Source organism: Acomys russatus, chromosome 5, assembly GCF_903995435.1.
Source record: "Acomys russatus chromosome 5, mAcoRus1.1, whole genome shotgun sequence".
Classification (NCBI taxonomy): domain Eukaryota; kingdom Metazoa; phylum Chordata; class Mammalia; order Rodentia; family Muridae; genus Acomys; species Acomys russatus.
The window spans coordinates 8,188,279-8,205,862 of NC_067141.1; the positions used below are offsets into that span (position 1 = coordinate 8,188,279).

Sequence of the window (17,584 nt, forward strand, 5' to 3'; positions counted from 1 at the left end):
AGTCTTTAAGCAGCAGGGACTATTGGCTGTAATGACGGAGGCGGAGCCTTAGGACGCTGTGAGAGGCCTTCCGGTTAAAGCAAAGGAGTGAAGGCGAGCCGGGCGGCAGAGGGTCCTTTCCCAGGTTAGACTCTACCACCGCCCTACCCGCAAGGGTAACCCTGCTCGAGACCCCGCGTCCCCTCCCAGTGGTCACCAAGTGCGCTTGCGCGGTAACGCCCGCACTTGTGCCATTTTCCCCTTCCTCCGAGCCACCTTTCCCCTTCCCTTCCCTGTCCCCTTCCCTGCCCTGCTACCCTCCCTTCCCCCTAGGCCCTTCGTGGTGGTCTTCCCGGTCCTGATCCTTCCCCTACCCCACCCCCACCCCCAGGACCCTGGCGCCCCAGCCGCAGGTGCTGCGCCCCCGGGAGCCAAGATGTGCGTCGTCTCAGAACCTGTGGGCCTCACTGCCCTCCGTTTCCTCCACGCAGGCCCCCACATCCCTCAGAATGACGTTGGACGTGGGGCCGGAGGATGAGCTGCCCGACTGGGCTGCGGCCAAAGAGTTTTACCAGAAGTACGACCCTAAGGACATCATTGGCAGGTGAGCCTTGGCGGGGGTGGGGGGAACACAGAGGTCCAGAGAAGCCAGGTCACAGGCAGGGATCAACGCTTCCTTGTGAAGGCTGACTACTTGCGAAGTAGTCAGAAGAAAATAGTGAATAGATTAGTATTTTGAGTTAACCCTCGGTTTTTCCCCTCTGATTTACTGATTTGTATAGTCAACAACCAGACTTGACTGTGTCCCAGACACAAAGCTAAACACTGGGAGGGAGAAGATTGCTGTTTAAGTATTTCCGTTAAAGTGCCTGAAAGAAGCACGTGGGAATTTCGAGGGTACCCAGCCAGCTAGGTAGGGAGGGGTTCTGTATAAAAGCTGCTGTGTGCTCTGCGGCGGTGGTGCACTCCTTTAATCCCAGCAGAGGCAGGTGGATCTCCATGAGTTCGACACCAGCCTGTTTTACAGAGAATTCAGGACAGCCAGGGCTACACAGAGAAACTTTGGGGGGCAGAGGGGGTGCTGTGCTTACCACCACCCCAGATGCTCTGTGGGTTTTAGGTTGTGTTAGGCACTAAGGATACTGGGGGGGGGGGGGCGTGACAGAAACCCATAAAGTTTTTGTCTTGGAGGTTACATTCTAACAATAGAGACACACAATGAAAACAAGATAAAGGGTTAAAAATAGGCTGTAAGATTAAATCAATGAGGTCTCCACAGACAAGGAGCTTTAAAAGACTTCTGAGAAAATGTCAGGAGGGTTGGTTCTTGGGGGAGTTGTTTGTGGTGCTGGGGATCAAACTCCGGTCCCGAAGCTGGGAGACAAGTGTGACCTTTCTGGCTCTTATGTAGAAACTGGATAGGAAAGGGCCGGTCATGGTCATGGTGATGGTGATGGTCATGGTCATGGTGATGGTCATGGTGATGCTTGGATAAGTGGTGATGGCAAAGATGGAGGGAAGTGAGCAGCTTCAAGGAACGGGTTCAGATACATTGGACGTAGATGAGGAGGGAAAGAACACGGTAGCTTTAAGGTTGGTATCCGAGCACTGGAGTACCGTTTACTGAAATGAAGAAGCCTAAGAAAGGATTATACTGGGAGTGGAGTGGAGCGGTCAGGACTTGCGTTTTGGAAATGCTAGATTTGAGATGCCCCAGGGGAGAGTGCTTTCAAATGAGTGCACGAGTCTGGAACTCCAGGAGAGCTAGGTGACAACCGTAAATTTGGGAGGCACGAACACGTAGAAAGTGGCAGTGAGGAGGGAGAATATAGAGAGATGAAAGGGGCTGAGGCTCAGATCCTGGGTCAGGCCACCATTTAGTGAACATTCAGAAGAACTACAAGGGACTGGGAGCTTGAAAGACTGCACTATGAGAAAGATTGGCAGGGTGGAGCACGTGAAAGGCTTCAGGGCCGGGAAGGGCAGGGGCGGGCCACTAGATCAGGCCAGGCTCATTTAGATATATTACATGGAGATGTCAGTAAAGCAGTTGGGACCAAGATTCTGGTAAGAAATTAGGGTTCAAGCCGGGCGTGGTGGCGCACGCCTTTAATCCCAGCACTCGGGAGGCAGAGGCAGGCGGATCGCTGTGAGTTCGAGGCCAGCCCTGGTCTACAAAGTGAGTCCAGGACAGCCAAGGCTACACAGAGAAACCCTGTCTCGAAAAACCAAAAAAAAAAAAAAGAAATTAGGGCTCAAAGACAGTATATAGTGTGTTGCACATTCCAGGGGACAGACTGTATCTCGGTCACTGTTACTGTTCTGTTGCTGTGAGAAAATACCATGACCAAGGCAACTTATAGGAGTGTAGGCTCAATTTTCTTAATAAATATATTTTATTACGAACTTATTAACCAAGAGTACCTCACTTATAACCCGACTAACCTAAATAATAAGAAAAGAAGATTAAAGAATACAATAATGAAACTGTAAGGATATCAGTTCCAAGAAACGATTGATTCTCCTGGCTTAATCAGCAGAATTTCTTCTGCTGGAACCTGGAGTAACCAGAACCCAGAACCTCAGCAGGAGCCCAGAGCCCCAAAGCCGTCTCTCGAGCGGTTCTTTCTAGAAGCGTCTCAAAGTGGAGCGATGAGCAGCCAAAACTATGCCAAGTCTCCCAAGGCTCTGCCTCTTGTGTTTGGCTCACATTTATACCTCCTCTCAGAATTTGTTCAAGGATGTTTTTCAGCTGGTTAACAACCAATCTCCCCCACACTTCTAAGGGAATAAACATCACTTGCTCTTTCACAAGTCTTTTTCTCATCCCCTACTTGTGATCTAAACAAAAAACATATTTATCTCTCCTTCACATTGGGGGTTTGCTTACAGGGTCAGAGGGTCTCCCTCATGGAGCAGTACCTGAGAGCTCAAATCTTTTTGTTTGTTTGTTTGTTTTTTCGAGACAGGATTTCTCTGTGTGACCTTGGCTGTCCTGGACTTTCTTTGAATAAAGTGTTAAAAGAACTTCGTGGGGCAGAGAGAGGGTTCAGTTGGTAAAGTGCTTGCAGTTTGATCCTAGAACCCATATAAGGGTGGAAGAGGAAAACCGACTCCACTGACCTCCACACACACACATAAATAAGAAATATTAAAAATAAATAGCCAACAAATTAACTGAAGCACAGACTAAAGACCAGGACTGTAACTGAGGTCATCTGCTGTACATCCTATTCTTAGTGACTAGTGAAGGAATTAGGACTTGATATTGGTTTTCCTTTTTTTTTTTTTTCTTTTTTAAAATATGTGTTTAATTGAAACAGAATTATATCACTTCCCTTCCTTTTCCTCCCTCCAGGTCCTCCCCACTATGCTCCCTCAAACACTCTCATCCCCGCCCCCTACTTTTAAGTTGTTAGCATCTTTTTCTTTATTGTTGTTATATATATTGTTGAGATAGAGAAACCCTGTCCCAAAAACCCACACACATATACATGCACGAAAGTATGCAGCTGAGAGGTGGTGGCGTACACCTTAAATCACAGCACTAGACTGGTCTCTGAGTCTGAGGCTAACCTGGTCTAGAGAGAGAGATCCAGCCTGGAACTCAAAACTCTATATTATTATATACATATGTGTGTGCGTGTGTGTGTGCGCGTGTGTGTGTGCACGTGTGTGTGTGTGTGTGGCTAAGGGTGCAAAAGAGCACAGAGTAAGGCCATGTGAGGGACAGCCAAGGAACCAACATAAGAGATTCCTTTTGATGACAGAACCCAAGCAACGAAATCCATTTTCCTTTTACAAAAGCCAACTGGAATTTCCTGCACTCTCTCACTAGAATTTTTAACTTCCCTTTGAGATATTTTTGCCCGTATTTTAGAGTTGTAGAAGCTAAAGTCCAGATGACTCATTGGTCCATTTCCAGATCGATTGGTGGCAAATCAGGGGTCTTTGTCTCAATAGATGTGTGCACTCAAGAGTTATTGGGGAGGTTTGGGGCGTCTGGATGGAGACTCAGACGATTTCTTACCACTTCCTACAAGGGGCAAATTTTGGGACATTGTGAAAATCCTTCCTCAGGGCTTCAGTAGGGAAGGATAGCACCTACATCCAACCCAGACCCCCGCCTAAGTCCCTGTGGGCTTTGTGTGGCACCTTGCTGCTTGGTACCCACATGCCTGAGGACAGTATGAAGCTGTGGTAGGCTAGTGTTTGTTCCTGTGTGTGGCACTTGTCCTGTTGTAGATGGGTCTGCAGAGTCTGCTCTATAGCAAGCAGAAAGGTTCAAAGGCTCGATTCCGCATGGAAGTAAGAATGTAGAAGCTACCAGATGAGGTGCCGCACACCTTTAATCCCAGCACTCGGGAGGCAGAGGCAGGCCGATCGCTGTGAGTTCGAGGCCAGCCTGGTCTACAAAGGGAGTCCAGGACAGCCAAGGCTTTAACCTTAGCATCTCGGAAGCAGAGGCAGTTGGATCTCCATGAGTTTGAGGCCAGCCTGGTCTAAATAGTGAGTTCCAGAACAGCCAAAGCTGCATAGTAAGACTCAGTCTTAGAAGAAAAAAAGATGAAAGAGGAAGAGAGGGAGGAAAAAAGACAAGGTGAGGAACTGGAGGAGGCCTGACTTGACCCTCGTTTGACTCTGTAGAGGAGTGAGCTCCGTAGTCCGCCGCTGTGTCCATCGAGCGACTGGTGATGAGTTTGCAGTGAAGATCATGGAAGTGTCAGCTGAGCGGCTGAGCCTTGAGCAGCTGGAGGAGGTGCGGGAAGCCACCCGGCGAGAGATGCACATCCTTCGCCAGGTCGCTGGCCACCCCCATATCAGTGAGGCTGCATTCCCTGCTCCTGCTGGCTCACAGCCCCCCAACCCCGCTAGCCGTGTTCCTAACCCGCACCCTAGACCTGCCTCCAGGTCGCTCTGCTCTTCCTCGCTCTCTACCTCCATAGTGGCCAGTCTTTGGGTCCCTGTAGCCTCCTTGGTACTCCTTCCTTCCCTGTATAATAGTTGAGTGCTGTTTGGGTGGAAGAGCACCTGTGATGTGTATCCTTTCCATCTCTCTCTGCCTCTCTGCCTCTTTCCCCAGTCACTCTCATCGATTCCTACGAGTCTTCTAGCTTCATGTTCCTGGTGTTTGACCTGTGAGTATCACCCTGCTCATCCGAGAAGCCTATTCCTTGCCTCCGTGTGTGGCCCCAGGGTTCCAGCTCTGTGGGCAGAAGACCACTGTTTCTGTCCTGCTCTCCTCGGGCCAGGTCTCTATGGTTCTGCCTCCCTGAAAGCCCAAGGCACAGCCCTTCTCCTTAGCTGCCATCATTGAGGCAAATACTTTAAGAGTAATCGTGACCAATCAAATGCTAGGAATTCTAATGGCCCAATCCCTCATGGCTATAAAATGAGGAGGGGAAGCTGGGTACCAAGTATTCAGCAGTGAGCTAACTCTTTATTTTTTCATTTTTGTGGTTGGTTTTTTTGTTTGTTTGTTTGTTTTGTTTTGTTTTTTGTGTTTTTTCCCCCCTTTTTGGTTGGTTTTTAATTTTTTTTTTTTTATTTGGTTTTTTGAGACAAGGTCTCTCTGTGTAGCCTTGGCTGTCCTAGACTCAATTTGTAGACCAGGCTGGTCTCGAACTCAGCGATCCACCAGCCTCTGCCTCCCAAGTGCTGGCTGGGATTAAAGGCGTGCGTCACCACGCCCGGCTCATTTTTTTAGTTTTTCAAGACAGGGTTTCTTTGTGGAGCCTTGGCTGTCCTGGACTCACTTTGTAGACCAGACTGCTCTCGAACTCACAGCGATCTGCCTGCCTCTGCCTCCCAAGTGCTGGGATTAAAGGCGTGCACCACAGAGCTAACTCTTTATAAAAGTTCCTCACTTAGCAGTCTCTCCTGAGGCAGAGGCAGGTGGATTGCTTTGAGTTCAAGGCCAGTCTGATCTACACAGCGAGTCCAGAACAGCCAAAGCTACACAGAGAAACCCTGCCTTGAAAAACAAAACAAAAAAAGTATGATTTAGTCAAGCGCCATGCCTGTAGTCCCAGTAATCCAGAGGCTGAGGCAGGCTGATTGTAAATTCAAGGCCAGCCTGGGTTATGTACCTTGGCCTGTATCTGGGAAAGGAGGGAATAATCTCAATACTAAAGAGACGCTCAAAAAAAATTTTCATGAAGCTGCCAAATGGCTCTCTGCAGAAATCTAAGGGGAAATAGGAAATGTCTATTCCTTGTCCTGCAGAGTTGATGGACAGTGCAGTTTGTTTTGAGTATTGATTAGAATTTTAATTGTAACTTTAGTTTTGTTTTGTTTTGTTTTTTTTTTTTTTTGGTTTTTTGAGACAGGGTTTCTCTGTGTAGTCTTGGCTGTCCTGGACTCGCTTTGTAGACCAGGCTGGCCTCGAACTCACAGCGATCCGCCTGCCTCTGCCTCCCGAGTGCTGGAATTAAAGGCGTGCGCCACCACGCCCGGCTTTAATTGTAACTTTAATTATGTTATTTGTTTATGTATTTGTTTTTTTAAACAGGACCTCACTTTGTAGCCATGACTGATCTGGTCTTTAACTTGCAAAGATCCATCTGCCTCTGCCTCTCAAGAGCTGGAATTAAAGGTGTGCACCACTGCCCAGCTGTAAACCTCAATTTAAAAAAAATTATTTATTATTTATTTTTTATACAATATTCTGCCCACATGTACACCTGTAGGCCAGAAGAGGGCAGCAGATCACATTACAGGTGGTTGTGAACCACCATGTGGTTGCTGGGAATTGAACTCAGGACCTTTGGAAGAGCAGGCCGTGCTCTTAACCATTGAGCCATCTCTCCAGGGGCTTTGTTTTGTTTTGGTTTTTGTTTTTGTTTGTTTGTTTTGAGACAGGGTTTCTCTGTATATCCCTGGATGTCATGGAACTCATTCTGTAGACCAGGCTGGCCTTGAGCTCAGAGATCTGCCTGCCTCTGCCTCTGAAGTGCTAGGATTAAGGCCATGCACCACCATTGCCAGACTTTAACCTTAATTTTAAAGGATAATAAGGGAGCTGGAGAGATGGCTCAGAGGTTAAGGGTACTGTCTGCTCTTCCAGAGGTCCTGAGTACAATTCCCAGCTACCACATGGTGGCTCACAACCATCTATAATGTGATCTGGTGCCTTCTTCTGGCCTGAAGGTGTACATGCAGGCAGAGCACTGTATACTAAAATCATTCTACCTTTTTATAACAGTTAGTTGAACTTTGGCCAGTATTCTGAATACTGGCTTTAAGAAGTCTTTCGCAGATGTAGTTGCTCTCAGATAAGAAAGACCTCCTGTGAGTTATTGCCACAAGAACAACTTACTAAACAACTTCCTAAAAGTGTTCCTTTGTGGCATGTTAGGGATATTTTTCATTCTTCTTTTTGTTTTGGGCTTTGGTTTGGTTTGGTTTGGCTTTTGGTTTGTTTGTTGTTTTTGGTTTTGTTTTGGTTTTTTTTTTGTTTTTTCTGGTATTACCGGGTTTTCTGTATACCTCTGGCTGTCCTAGACTCGATTTGTAGACCAGGCTGGCCGGGAACTCACAGAGATCCACCTGCCTCTGCCTCCCCAAGTGCTGCCTGGCTCATAGGATATTTCAGTCACCAACCCACTTAGTCAGACTGCCCCTGGGATCCTGCTCACTCCTGCTGGTCACAGAGGAGTCTTACCTCATTAGCCTTGTCACCTTCTCTGCCTCTTCTCCTCCTCCCCCAATCCCTTAGGATGCGGAAAGGAGAGCTGTTTGACTATCTCACAGAGAAGGTGGCCCTCTCAGAAAAGGAAACCAGGTACTGGTGGCGCCTGATGCCCTGGGATGTCCAGGGGACTGGTACAGGGAGAAACAGGAGTGTGCCTCACCCAGGTCCATCATGAGGTCTCTGCTGGAAGCCGTGAGCTTTCTCCATTCCAACAACATTGTACACCGAGACCTGAAGCCCGAGAATATTCTCCTAGACGACAGTTTGCAGATCCGCCTTTCAGACTTTGGGTTCTCCTGCCATTTGGAACCTGGCGAAAAGCTTCGAGGTAAGGGGACCAGATGCAAAGGGAAAGAGAATACTTGCTGCTCTGTGCAACTCAGTGGACTTCTTTACCTTGGAGAATGGAGATGGATAAGCAGAGGGCCATGCCAGGGAATCTAGAAGAAAGGAACACTGTCCAACCTCAGAGGAGTCCTCCAGAGTAGGGCAAGAAGGGCCCAGCAGGTTGAAGTGTGAATAACACAAGACCTCCGCGTGGTGCATCAGTGCTGTGAGGAGTCTGTTATGTCCAGCCAGCTCCGTGTAACATCTTACCTGGGGCCCTGAGAGCCAGAGCTCATACCATGTTATGTGTTCCTTGTAATAGAAATTTCTAGGGCTGGGAAGATGGGCCAGTGGGTAAAGCACTTCCCATGCAAGCTTGAGGACCAGCGTTCAGATGCCAGCAGCCATGCCTTGCCTGCGTATGCGGCAAGGAGGTGGAGTCTCTGGAGTAAATGATAGGCTATCCGAATCAGTGCAGCTTTGGGCAATTGAGGAAGACGCTCAACAGCAGCCTATAATTCTGTAGTGCGCACGCACACGTATTTCTAGTGCAGATGGGAAACTATGATAAATTCAAGTGTAGGAGTCCCAAGCACTGTTTATAAGCGATCTTGTTCCTTATGGTTTTGTACTGTGTACATGAATAGTGAACATATAGTTGGCATTTACCTGGGGCAGATGCCACACCATATCCCTACGCCGTAGCTTATTGCCCTAACAGTATTGGTGTCTCCATTTCATGACTAGGTATGAAGGCATGAAGATTTGCCCAGAGTTGAAGCTTGAACTAGACTAGACAGCTTCTCACTCAGCTGTGCGCTCCGGCGCCGCGCGGGCACCAGGCTTCATCCCCTCACACCTTTCTGGGGTACCCCTACCTCACCTCCTTTACCCACTTTCCTAGTTGAGTGATCTCGGGTTTCACTTTAAGCCTGCACTCGGGGAGGGTCCCCTGCTTTTTGTTACGACTTTTGTTATGCTATTTTCACATGGCTCACCCTCTGGCTTCCGGGGAGATAATAAACTTGGAAAAGGTACATCCACCTCATGACCATCTAATAGAGCCAGGGGCATGTGCTAGATAGTCGCATACTTGTGTTCCCAAACGTCCTTTTCAATTTAGGCTTATTAAATTCTCTTGGAAGTAGGAATATGGAATAGTTTGGAATTTCTAAAATAAAAAAAATGGTACCTGGAGAGGCAGGCACAGTGGCTCTCATGCCAGCACTTGAGAGGCAGAGGCAGGCGGGTCTCTGTGAGTTCAAGATCAGCCTAGTCTACAAAGAGAATCCAGGACAGCCAAGACTACACAGAGAAACCCTGTCCTGAAAAACAAACAAATTGCTACCTGGAACAGTAAAGAGAAACTAAAAGTAGAGATTGGTGTCAAGTGATGGGGGACCCTGAACTATAGGCAGCGAGACTTGATCCTGATGCCATGATAGAGAATCAAGGAAGGGTTTTTGGTTTTGGTTTCTGTGGGGAGTTTTGTTTTGTTTTGTTTTGAGACAGGGTGTCTACATCTAGCCCTGTCTGTCCTGGAACTGGCTGTGTAGACCAGCATATATCATGTAGAATTTACCTAGCTCAAGAAATGGCTCTAATTGGGACTTCCCTGCCATGTACTTTAAGACATTCCAGGCTTGTGCTCGGCTGTGGCACACTCCTTTAATCCCAGCACTGGGGAGGCAGAGGCAGACAGATCACTGGAAGCTCAAGGCCAGCCTGGTCTACAGAGTGAGTTCAGGACAGCCAAGCCTACAGAGAAACCCTGTCTTGAAAAAAAAAAAAAGTTGTTGCTATGCGTAGTTGGCTTGGCTTGGAGGTGGGGAGGTCAATGACATGGTTGAGTAAGGACCTGAAGTCATTCCCAAGCCAGGTTTGCCTAAGAAGGGCGCCACCATCTGGCGGGAATGAAGCCGGTTAGCTAGGGCATGGCCATGTTCTGAGGCTGAGCAGGGACACAGGAGCAGACAGGGAATGCTGTGCTCTTGCACAATTGAGACTGCTCCAGCAGATGTGGTGTCTGGGGCTCGGGGGACACTAGTGTCATTCCATCAGTCTCTTGCTCTCTCTCCCCAGAGTTGTGTGGGACTCCAGGGTATCTAGCACCGGAGATCCTTAAATGCTCCATGGATGAAACCCACCCAGGCTATGGCAAGGAAGTCGACCTGTGAGTGCCTGTCATCTCTTCCCTTCTGTGTGTCACACCCTTGCTTGTCATCTAAGCCAATCTAACCATGGTCTCATTCTCAGCTGGGCCTGTGGGGTGATCTTGTTCACACTTCTGGCTGGCTCACCACCATTCTGGCATCGGCGCCAAATCCTGATGCTCCGCATGATCATGGAAGGCCAGTACCAGTTCAGTTCCCCCGAGTGGGATGACCGTTCCAACACCGTCAAAGATCTGGTGAGTAGGGGCTATGAGAAGACACTAGGGAAAACCCAAGATCTGACTCTGATGCTATAAGGTTTCTCTAGATCTCAAAGATGCTGCAGGTGGACCCCGAGAAGCGCCTGACAGCTGAGCAAGCCCTACAGCACCCCTTCTTTGAACGCTGTGAAGGCAGCCAACCCTGGAACCTCACACCTCGTCAGCGGTTCCGGGTAAGCCTGAGAGTGGCAGGATCTGCACCCAGGCCTTGACCTTTTCCCTGGGCTGGATTTATTGCCGAGGCTAATACGGTCCCTTTCCTCAGGTGGCAGTATGGACAATACTGGCTGCTGGACGAGTGGCCTTAAGCACTCAGCGCTTACGGCCACTAACCAAGAATGCACTACTGAGGGACCCTTATGCACTGCGGCCAGTACGGCGCCTCATTGACAACTGCGCCTTCCGGCTCTATGGGCACTGGGTGAAGAAGGGCGAGCAGCAGAACCGGGCAGCCCTCTTCCAGCACCAGCCTCCTAGGCCTTTCCCCACTGTGGCCACTGAAGAGGAAAGAGACTCTAATGCCATTACAGAGGATGAGGCTGCACTGGTGCTGAGCTAGGACCTCATCCCTGGACAAGCCAGAAAGCAGGACTCTCTAGGAGAAGATTTTGTTTGTTTTATCATTCCAACCTGTTGGGACTCAGACCCTAGCCCTGCCTTGCCAAGCCTACCACTGATAATGCTGCTTGTCACAGAGACCAGCCCTCTCCCCTCTATCTATTCTGGACTTGGAGATCAGGGCAGAGATGGAAGGGAGCCTCTTCCAGTGTTGTGCCTGACCTCGTCATTGCTGCCTGTGCTGCATCTGAAATAAAACCCACTACAAGCCTGGGAGAGCCAGTGCTTATGTCTGCTGTCTAGTTTCATAGGGAAGCTCAGAAGGTACTCATGAAGGTGGGGGGATGGGGTGCTCTGGTCCAGGTCTTTATTGGAGAAAATGCTGGGCATCATTTGGTCTTGGTTTTGCCTTTGGTGGGAGGTGGCTGACTGGGCCGCTCCAGTGCGGCCAGCTTGCCGCTCAGCCTTTCCTCGCTCTCCTTGAGCCGCTCCTCCACCAGCTGCTGGAGTTGCCCCAGCTCCTTGCACAGCTGGGTCTTGATATAGGTTTGGAGGAAGCACACCTCGCCTACAGGGAGAGAGGAGAGTCAGGAGAGGTGTTATCTGGGAATGAGCTACGCAAAAGGCAGTATTGCTTCAATCATGGATGTGACACCCATCTCTTCTGAGACAGTCTGGCAGGGTGGCCAAACTGCACTTTGTAGATTGACATTCTGGCTGCACTGCGGGCTGCTGACATGGCAGGTTCCTTAGCCCATCTAGCAGCTTCATTGTGTAAAACACAGATGGCGGCCACGCCTTGATTGTAGGATTGACATCATATGCCCAGCATGTTGAAAACCAGGCATCCTGGGACCTAGCGTTACCAGATGTGTAAATTGCTCTCCCATCAGTCTCTTTCTGGGGGCCACCTTTTCTACACATAGCAACACGCCAGTTGCCTCACTCCTTTTTTTCTTTCTTTTTTTGTTTTTGTTTTTGTTTTTGTTTTTCGAGACAGGGTTTCTCTGTGTTGGCTGTTCTAGACTCACTTTGTAGACCAGGCTGGCCTCGAACTCAGATATCCGCCTGCCTCTGCCTCGCAAGTGCTGAGATTAAAGCCCGGCTTTTTTTTTTTAGGTTTTTCGAGATAGGTTTCTCTGTGTAACAGTGGCTGTCCTGGACTCTCTTTTGTAGACCAAGCTGGCCTCAGACTCACAGAGATCGGCCTACCCCTGCCTCCTGAGTACCACCACGCCCTGCCTTAAAGCCTGGCTATTATCTGGACTTTTGCATAAGGACTTTCAGCAGCGACAGGGGTGGGGTGGGGGTGAGGGCATGGGGCTGGAGAAATGGCTCAGGGGTTATAGGGACTAACTGCTTTTCCAGAGTATCTGGTGGCTCACAATCATCTATAACTCCAGTTCTTTTTTTTTTTTTTTTTTTCTTGGTTTTTTGAGACAGGGTTTCTCTGTGTAGCCTTGGCTGTCCTAGACTTGCTTTGTAGACCAGGCTGGCCTCGAACTCACAGTATAACTCCAGTTCAAAGGACAGTCAACATCCTCTTCTGACCCTGTGGGCACTGCACACATGTGATGCACATGGAAGCAAAACCCCCAAATACATAAAAGAAAAATAAATCAATCTCAAGAAATTTTAGGGGATACCAGAACTAAAACTAAGTTATGGGCTGGGTATGATAGAACGGCTCTATAACCTCATCACTCAGCAGATTGGACAGGGGATCTTGAGTTCAAAGCCAGCCTGGGCTCCGTAACAAGACCTTGTTTCCAAAAAAAACACAGGCTGGTAGGATGGTTCACCCGGCCCGCAGGCTTTCTGTGTAAGCCTGAGTTCAGTCCTCAGAACCCACATAACAGTGAAGGAGAGCTGACTCCAAAGGGCTTCTGACTGTCACTCATTCATTCTGCTCTAGTAATACAAGGGACTGGCAGGGTGCTGGTGGTGCACCCGTTTAGTCCCAGCATTCCAGCGGCAGAGGCAGGTGGATATCTGAGGCCTCACTGGTCAACGGAGTGAGTTCCAGGACAGCAAAGGTTACACAGAGAAACAAAAACAAAACAAAAAAGAAAAAAAGAGGGGGAAAAAAAAAAAAACCAAGGGACTGGAGAGATGGCTCAGAACTTAAGAGGCAGAGGCAGGAGGATCTCTAGGAATCTGAGGCCAGCCTGGTCTACACAGCAAGTTTGAGGACAAGCAGGGTCACATAGAAAAAGATGTGCTGAGGACATATAAAGCTAAGTGGTAAACACTTATGCACACAGGTCTAGTTTCAGCGCCCAGCACTGCAAAGCAAAGCAAAACAAAACGATGTGTGCTGGGGGCGGGGGGCGGGGGGGGGGGGGGGGGGGGGGGGGGAGGGTTAGCATGGTCTCAAGTACGCTCAAACCCTTCATTTGACCTTGGCACAGAGTCCCAGGGCACCTTAACCCCTCCACGTGCTCACTTGGCTGTTGTTCCGGCTGCGTCACAGTTTCTGGTTCTTCCTCCTGAGAAGTAGCCACTTGCTCAGCTGCCACCTCATCTTCTTTCTCTGCATGCCGGAAGCAGGAAGAGGCATTGGCCCCAGCCCTGGCCCAGTGCCAGCCTGGTCCATCTGTACCCCAGCTTACCCTCTGGCCAGAGCCTGGGTGGCGGTAGCCCCATGTAAGTCAGAGATAGGTCCAGCCGAACCTGGACAGACAAGGGAAGAGGGAGTCTGAGAGGACAGCCCCTGCCAGAAGAGAAAGGGGGAGACAGGTGACCCCTCACTGCCTGCACACAGTACCTGGGGTGTGAAGACGTATTTGTAGAGCTTGAAGTGGCGGAAGTAGGTGTTGACCACATAATCTGCCAATGCCAGAAGCTGTTCCTCTTTAAAGAGGTCGATGCTGAAAGGGGGCCGCTGTGACAGCAATCAGGACTAAGTGTCCTAAAGCCTCCAGAAGCCTACCTAGCTCGTCCTCAAAAAAAAAAAAAAAACCCAAAACGCAGCTATCTAGAAGCAGGGCAAACCCCAGGTGGCCTTCAGAGGAAGAGGAGGATGGTGGGAAAGAACAGGAATTGGGGCTAGATCTTGCTGTGGTCGGGGGAAGGCTTTTTTCCAGGGTACTGACCCTGACTCCATGGCAAAAGAGAACGCGGGTAAAGTAGTGGTAGCATTCCTCCACGTTGCCCAAAGGGGTGGCTGGAGGAAAAGAAGGCGAAGCAGTCAGGCTCTTCCCGCTCTCCGTCCTCCCTTCCCTCCTCTTCTAGAGCATGGGATTCAGAAGTGGACAGATTATGGAGGAAGGCCTGGCCTGTTTTGTTAATTCACTCAACAGATACCAAGTTCTCACTATATACCTCTCTAGGTACTGAAAACGATAAAAGTCTTCCTTCAGGAACTTTTGTTTCTGGGACAGTTTCGTTCTGTAGCTTAGGCTACTCTGAAACTCAGTATATAACTTGTTGGTCTCAAGCCAAGGACTGCTCCCGCCTCAGCCCCCTGGGTGTAGATGTTTCAGACTGGAGCCACCATACTTGGCATTAGGGAGCTATTTTCTTTTTGAGACAGGATGTCATGTTGCCCAAGACAACCTTGAACTTCTGAGTCTTCTGCCTCTACTTCCTAAGTGCTAGGATTACAATGTGTGTCACCCTCACCTGAACTGAACCCGGGATTTTGCACTAAGCAAGCACTCTACTAACTGGCCTACATCCCCAGCCCCTACTTAAAAACATCTCTCAGAACAGACCCATAACATTAGTACCATGTGTTCATTTACTGATAAAGAAACATCTCAGCCCGGCGTGGTGGCGCACGCCTTTAATCCCAGCACTCGGGAGGCAGAGGCAGGCGGATCGCTGTGAGTTCGAGGCCAGCCTGGTCTACAAAGTGAGTCCAGGATGGCCAAGGCTACACAGAGAAACCCTGTCTCGAAAAAACCAAAAAAAAATAAATAAATAAATAAATAAAATAAAGAAACATCTCAACTATGATAAGTGTGATGCAATAATATTAGTTATGGTCGCACAGAAAATTCCAGATCAGTCTCCCTGCTTAAGCTTCCCACAGGCACTTGTGCTAGCCCAGCCTCCTCTCCTGGGGCTCAAACCTTTTGCTGGCTGCCTCCCTCTCACCAACACAGGCCTTGTGAAGATCTTGGAGCAAGGCACACGCTGCTGATGTCTGCTCTAGTGAGAAGTTCTGCTGGCGGCAGAAGATGAGTGCGTGGGAAAAGAGGTCCAAGATAATGGCATCCCGCGGGCTCTGCTCTGGGTAGCCAAGCTCCAGGAGCTCAGCCAGAACCCTTGGGAGGGAGAGGAAGGCATGAGCGGCAACACACGCTCTCCCCACCCAACGCCTTAAGATTTTCTTTTCTTTTCTTTCTTTCTTTTTTTTTTTTTTTAAAGATTTATTTATTATTTATACAGTGTTCTGCATGCCAGATGTATGCCTGCATGCCAGAAGAGGACACCAGATCTCATTATAGATGGTTGAGAGCCACCATGTGGTTGCTGGGAATTGAACTGAGGACCTCTGGAAGAGCAGCCAGTGCTCTTAACCTCTGAGCCATCTCTCCAGCCCCCCCCCCCTTTTTTTTTTCCCCTGAGACAGTGATTCTCTGTGTAGCCCAGGCTGGCTATGAACTCACATTGATCCGCCTGCCTCTGCCTCCCCCAAGTGCTGGGATTAAAGGCATGCGCCACTATACCTGGCTATAAGCCCAGCCTTTAAGAGCACTGGCTGGACAGATGGCTCAGAGGTTAAGAGCACTGTCTGCTCTTCCAAAGGTCCTGAGTTCAATTCCCAGCAACCACATGATGGCTCATAACCATCTATGAGATCTGATGCCTTCTTCTGGCTTGCTGGCTCATATTCGGGCAGGTTTGGTTCCTAGGACCTACATGGTCTGGAACTCCTAGAGGATCCAATATCCTCTTCTGGCCTCCATGGGCACCAGACAAGTATGTGGTGCACATGCGCACATGCAGGCAAGATACTATCTAGGACAGCCAAGGCTACACAGAGAAACCCTGTCTCGAGAAACAGCAACAACAACAAAAAACCCAAAAAACAAAACAAACAAACAAACAGGCTGAGCTTCTGCAGCCCTGAGAACACAAGCCTCTTCTCATTGAGTTTGTCATTCCCCCTGTCTCCCCCCCCCCCCCCCCCCTGCACACAGACACACCCCAGAGCTCTGTCTCTCCCAACTCAAACCCATACTCTCTCATCTCTTCCACAGTGGCTGCCTTCTCCAGTCTCTGGGTAGAATGGATGTCCAGGTATTTCCTGTCAGGAAAAGACAAGGCAAATCACCGGTGGCTCATACAACTTCTTCCCTGATGGAGCTGCAACTGCATGGGAACCAGGAGTTGAGACTTAGCTAGCTTGCTCAGCAGCCTTGGCAACTCATCTTCATGGGCCTCACTTTCAATGTAAAGGAGGAGGCACATCACGGTCTAGAATCTAAACTCTGGATGGACCCTTAGGAGACTTCTTCTTTATAAATCCAGGGATTAGAAAACCTGAGTTCTGGCCAGGCAGTGGTGGCACACACACCTGTAATTCCAGCACTTGCAGGGAGGCAGAGACAGAGGCAGCCGGATCTCTATGAGTTCAAGGCCAACATGGTCTACAAAGTGAGTCCAGGACAGCCAAGGTTACACAGAGAAGCCCTGTCTCCAAAAACCAAAAGACACAAAAACTTGAGTTCCTGTCTTGCTGCGTGTGACCTTGATGAAGTCCCCTTGGGCCCTGGTTTCAATCTACACAGTGCTCCATCCTGGCAGCTGTGATAGCCTCTGTACATCCTTGGCCTGTCTTCTCGCACTGCCACTTTAGACTGAGGAACCTGCAATCCTGGTGACTAAGTATTTTGAGCATCTCTCAGTCTCAGTCTTAGTAAAATTGGGGTGTCCGGGGCGGGGGGGGGGGTGGACACAGAAAACCTTAGAGGGGTAATACAAATGAGGAGTGTAACTTTTCCCCTCGACTCCCCACACTCACCACATACAGATCCGGGCCTGCGGTAGTGGTGGCTGTGGAGAGAAAATAGGTTACGGAAAGAGCTACTTCTACAGTATGTGGCCCCTAGTCCCTGCTACATCTGTTGGATCTGGGTATGCTATAATGTGTGGCAAAGGGGACGAGGCGGGGCTTCGGTAGGCTCTATTTAATAATCTATTTACAATCAAGACAACTTCAAAAATGTCTCGAATGTTAGCAAACGTAATGACTGGCAGCGCCGTACCGGGGAAAACCTTTTATAAATATTCACTAGCGGACAACTCTGTCCCTCCCTCACCGGGAACAAGTTGGCTCCGGGATCTTCAGCCACTTCCACAGAGGTACTGGCCTCTGGGGCCGAGAGGGTTCGCCCGTCTGTTCCGGTCCTCATGGATGATCCATCCACCGAGCTAGGACACCTCTCCAGTTCCTGTTGCACTTTGGGTGGGTGTTCAAACTCCGACTGCACCTTCATTCCCCTGATCAGGCTGGATTTGGGAGTGAGCATCTCTTCTTCTTAGACGCAGTCCGACCTCTCACGTCTGGGCTCTGGGACAGCCAGCAATGCCCAGACCTGCCCCTCCTAGTGGCTGACCTGAGGCGGTGAAGCGAGAGGCAG

General features: G+C 49.4%; 2 protein-coding genes across 6 annotated transcripts; one reads left to right on the top strand and one right to left on the bottom strand.

Moving 5' to 3' along the window:
- The first annotated feature begins 5 nt into the window (after positions 1 to 5).
- Phkg2 (phosphorylase kinase catalytic subunit gamma 2) lies at positions 6 to 11,023 on the top strand. Of its 5 annotated transcripts, none has more exons than XM_051145316.1 (10): positions 7 to 124; positions 371 to 583; positions 4,627 to 4,802; positions 5,063 to 5,117; positions 7,697 to 7,762; positions 7,837 to 8,000; positions 10,082 to 10,172; positions 10,256 to 10,409; positions 10,481 to 10,606; positions 10,699 to 11,023. In XM_051145316.1, exons 2-10 carry the CDS (start codon positions 489 to 491, stop codon positions 10,990 to 10,992), a joined length of 1,221 nt encoding a protein of 406 aa, XP_051001273.1. In that variant the 5' UTR covers positions 7 to 124; positions 371 to 488; the 3' UTR covers positions 10,993 to 11,023. The 5 variants fall into 5 exon arrangements, with proteins under 5 accessions (XP_051001275.1, XP_051001273.1, XP_051001272.1 ...); XM_051145315.1 differs by having other exon boundaries at positions 26 to 124; positions 471 to 583; XM_051145319.1 differs by lacking the exon at positions 7 to 124 and having other exon boundaries at positions 567 to 583; positions 4,627 to 4,738.
- A 23-nt stretch (positions 11,024 to 11,046) lies between these two features.
- Positions 11,047 to 17,474, bottom strand: Cfap119 (cilia and flagella associated protein 119). Its single transcript, XM_051145346.1, has 9 exons — positions 17,264 to 17,474; positions 16,966 to 16,997; positions 16,183 to 16,248; positions 15,093 to 15,262; positions 14,087 to 14,157; positions 13,759 to 13,875; positions 13,604 to 13,664; positions 13,438 to 13,524; positions 11,047 to 11,559 (listed from the first exon to the last, which is right to left on the bottom strand). The coding sequence occupies exons 1-9, from the start codon at positions 17,471 to 17,473 to the stop codon at positions 11,381 to 11,383; spliced, it is 993 nt and encodes a 330-aa protein (XP_051001303.1). The 5' UTR covers position 17,474; the 3' UTR covers positions 11,047 to 11,380.
- Between the last annotated feature and the right edge of the window lie 110 nt (positions 17,475 to 17,584).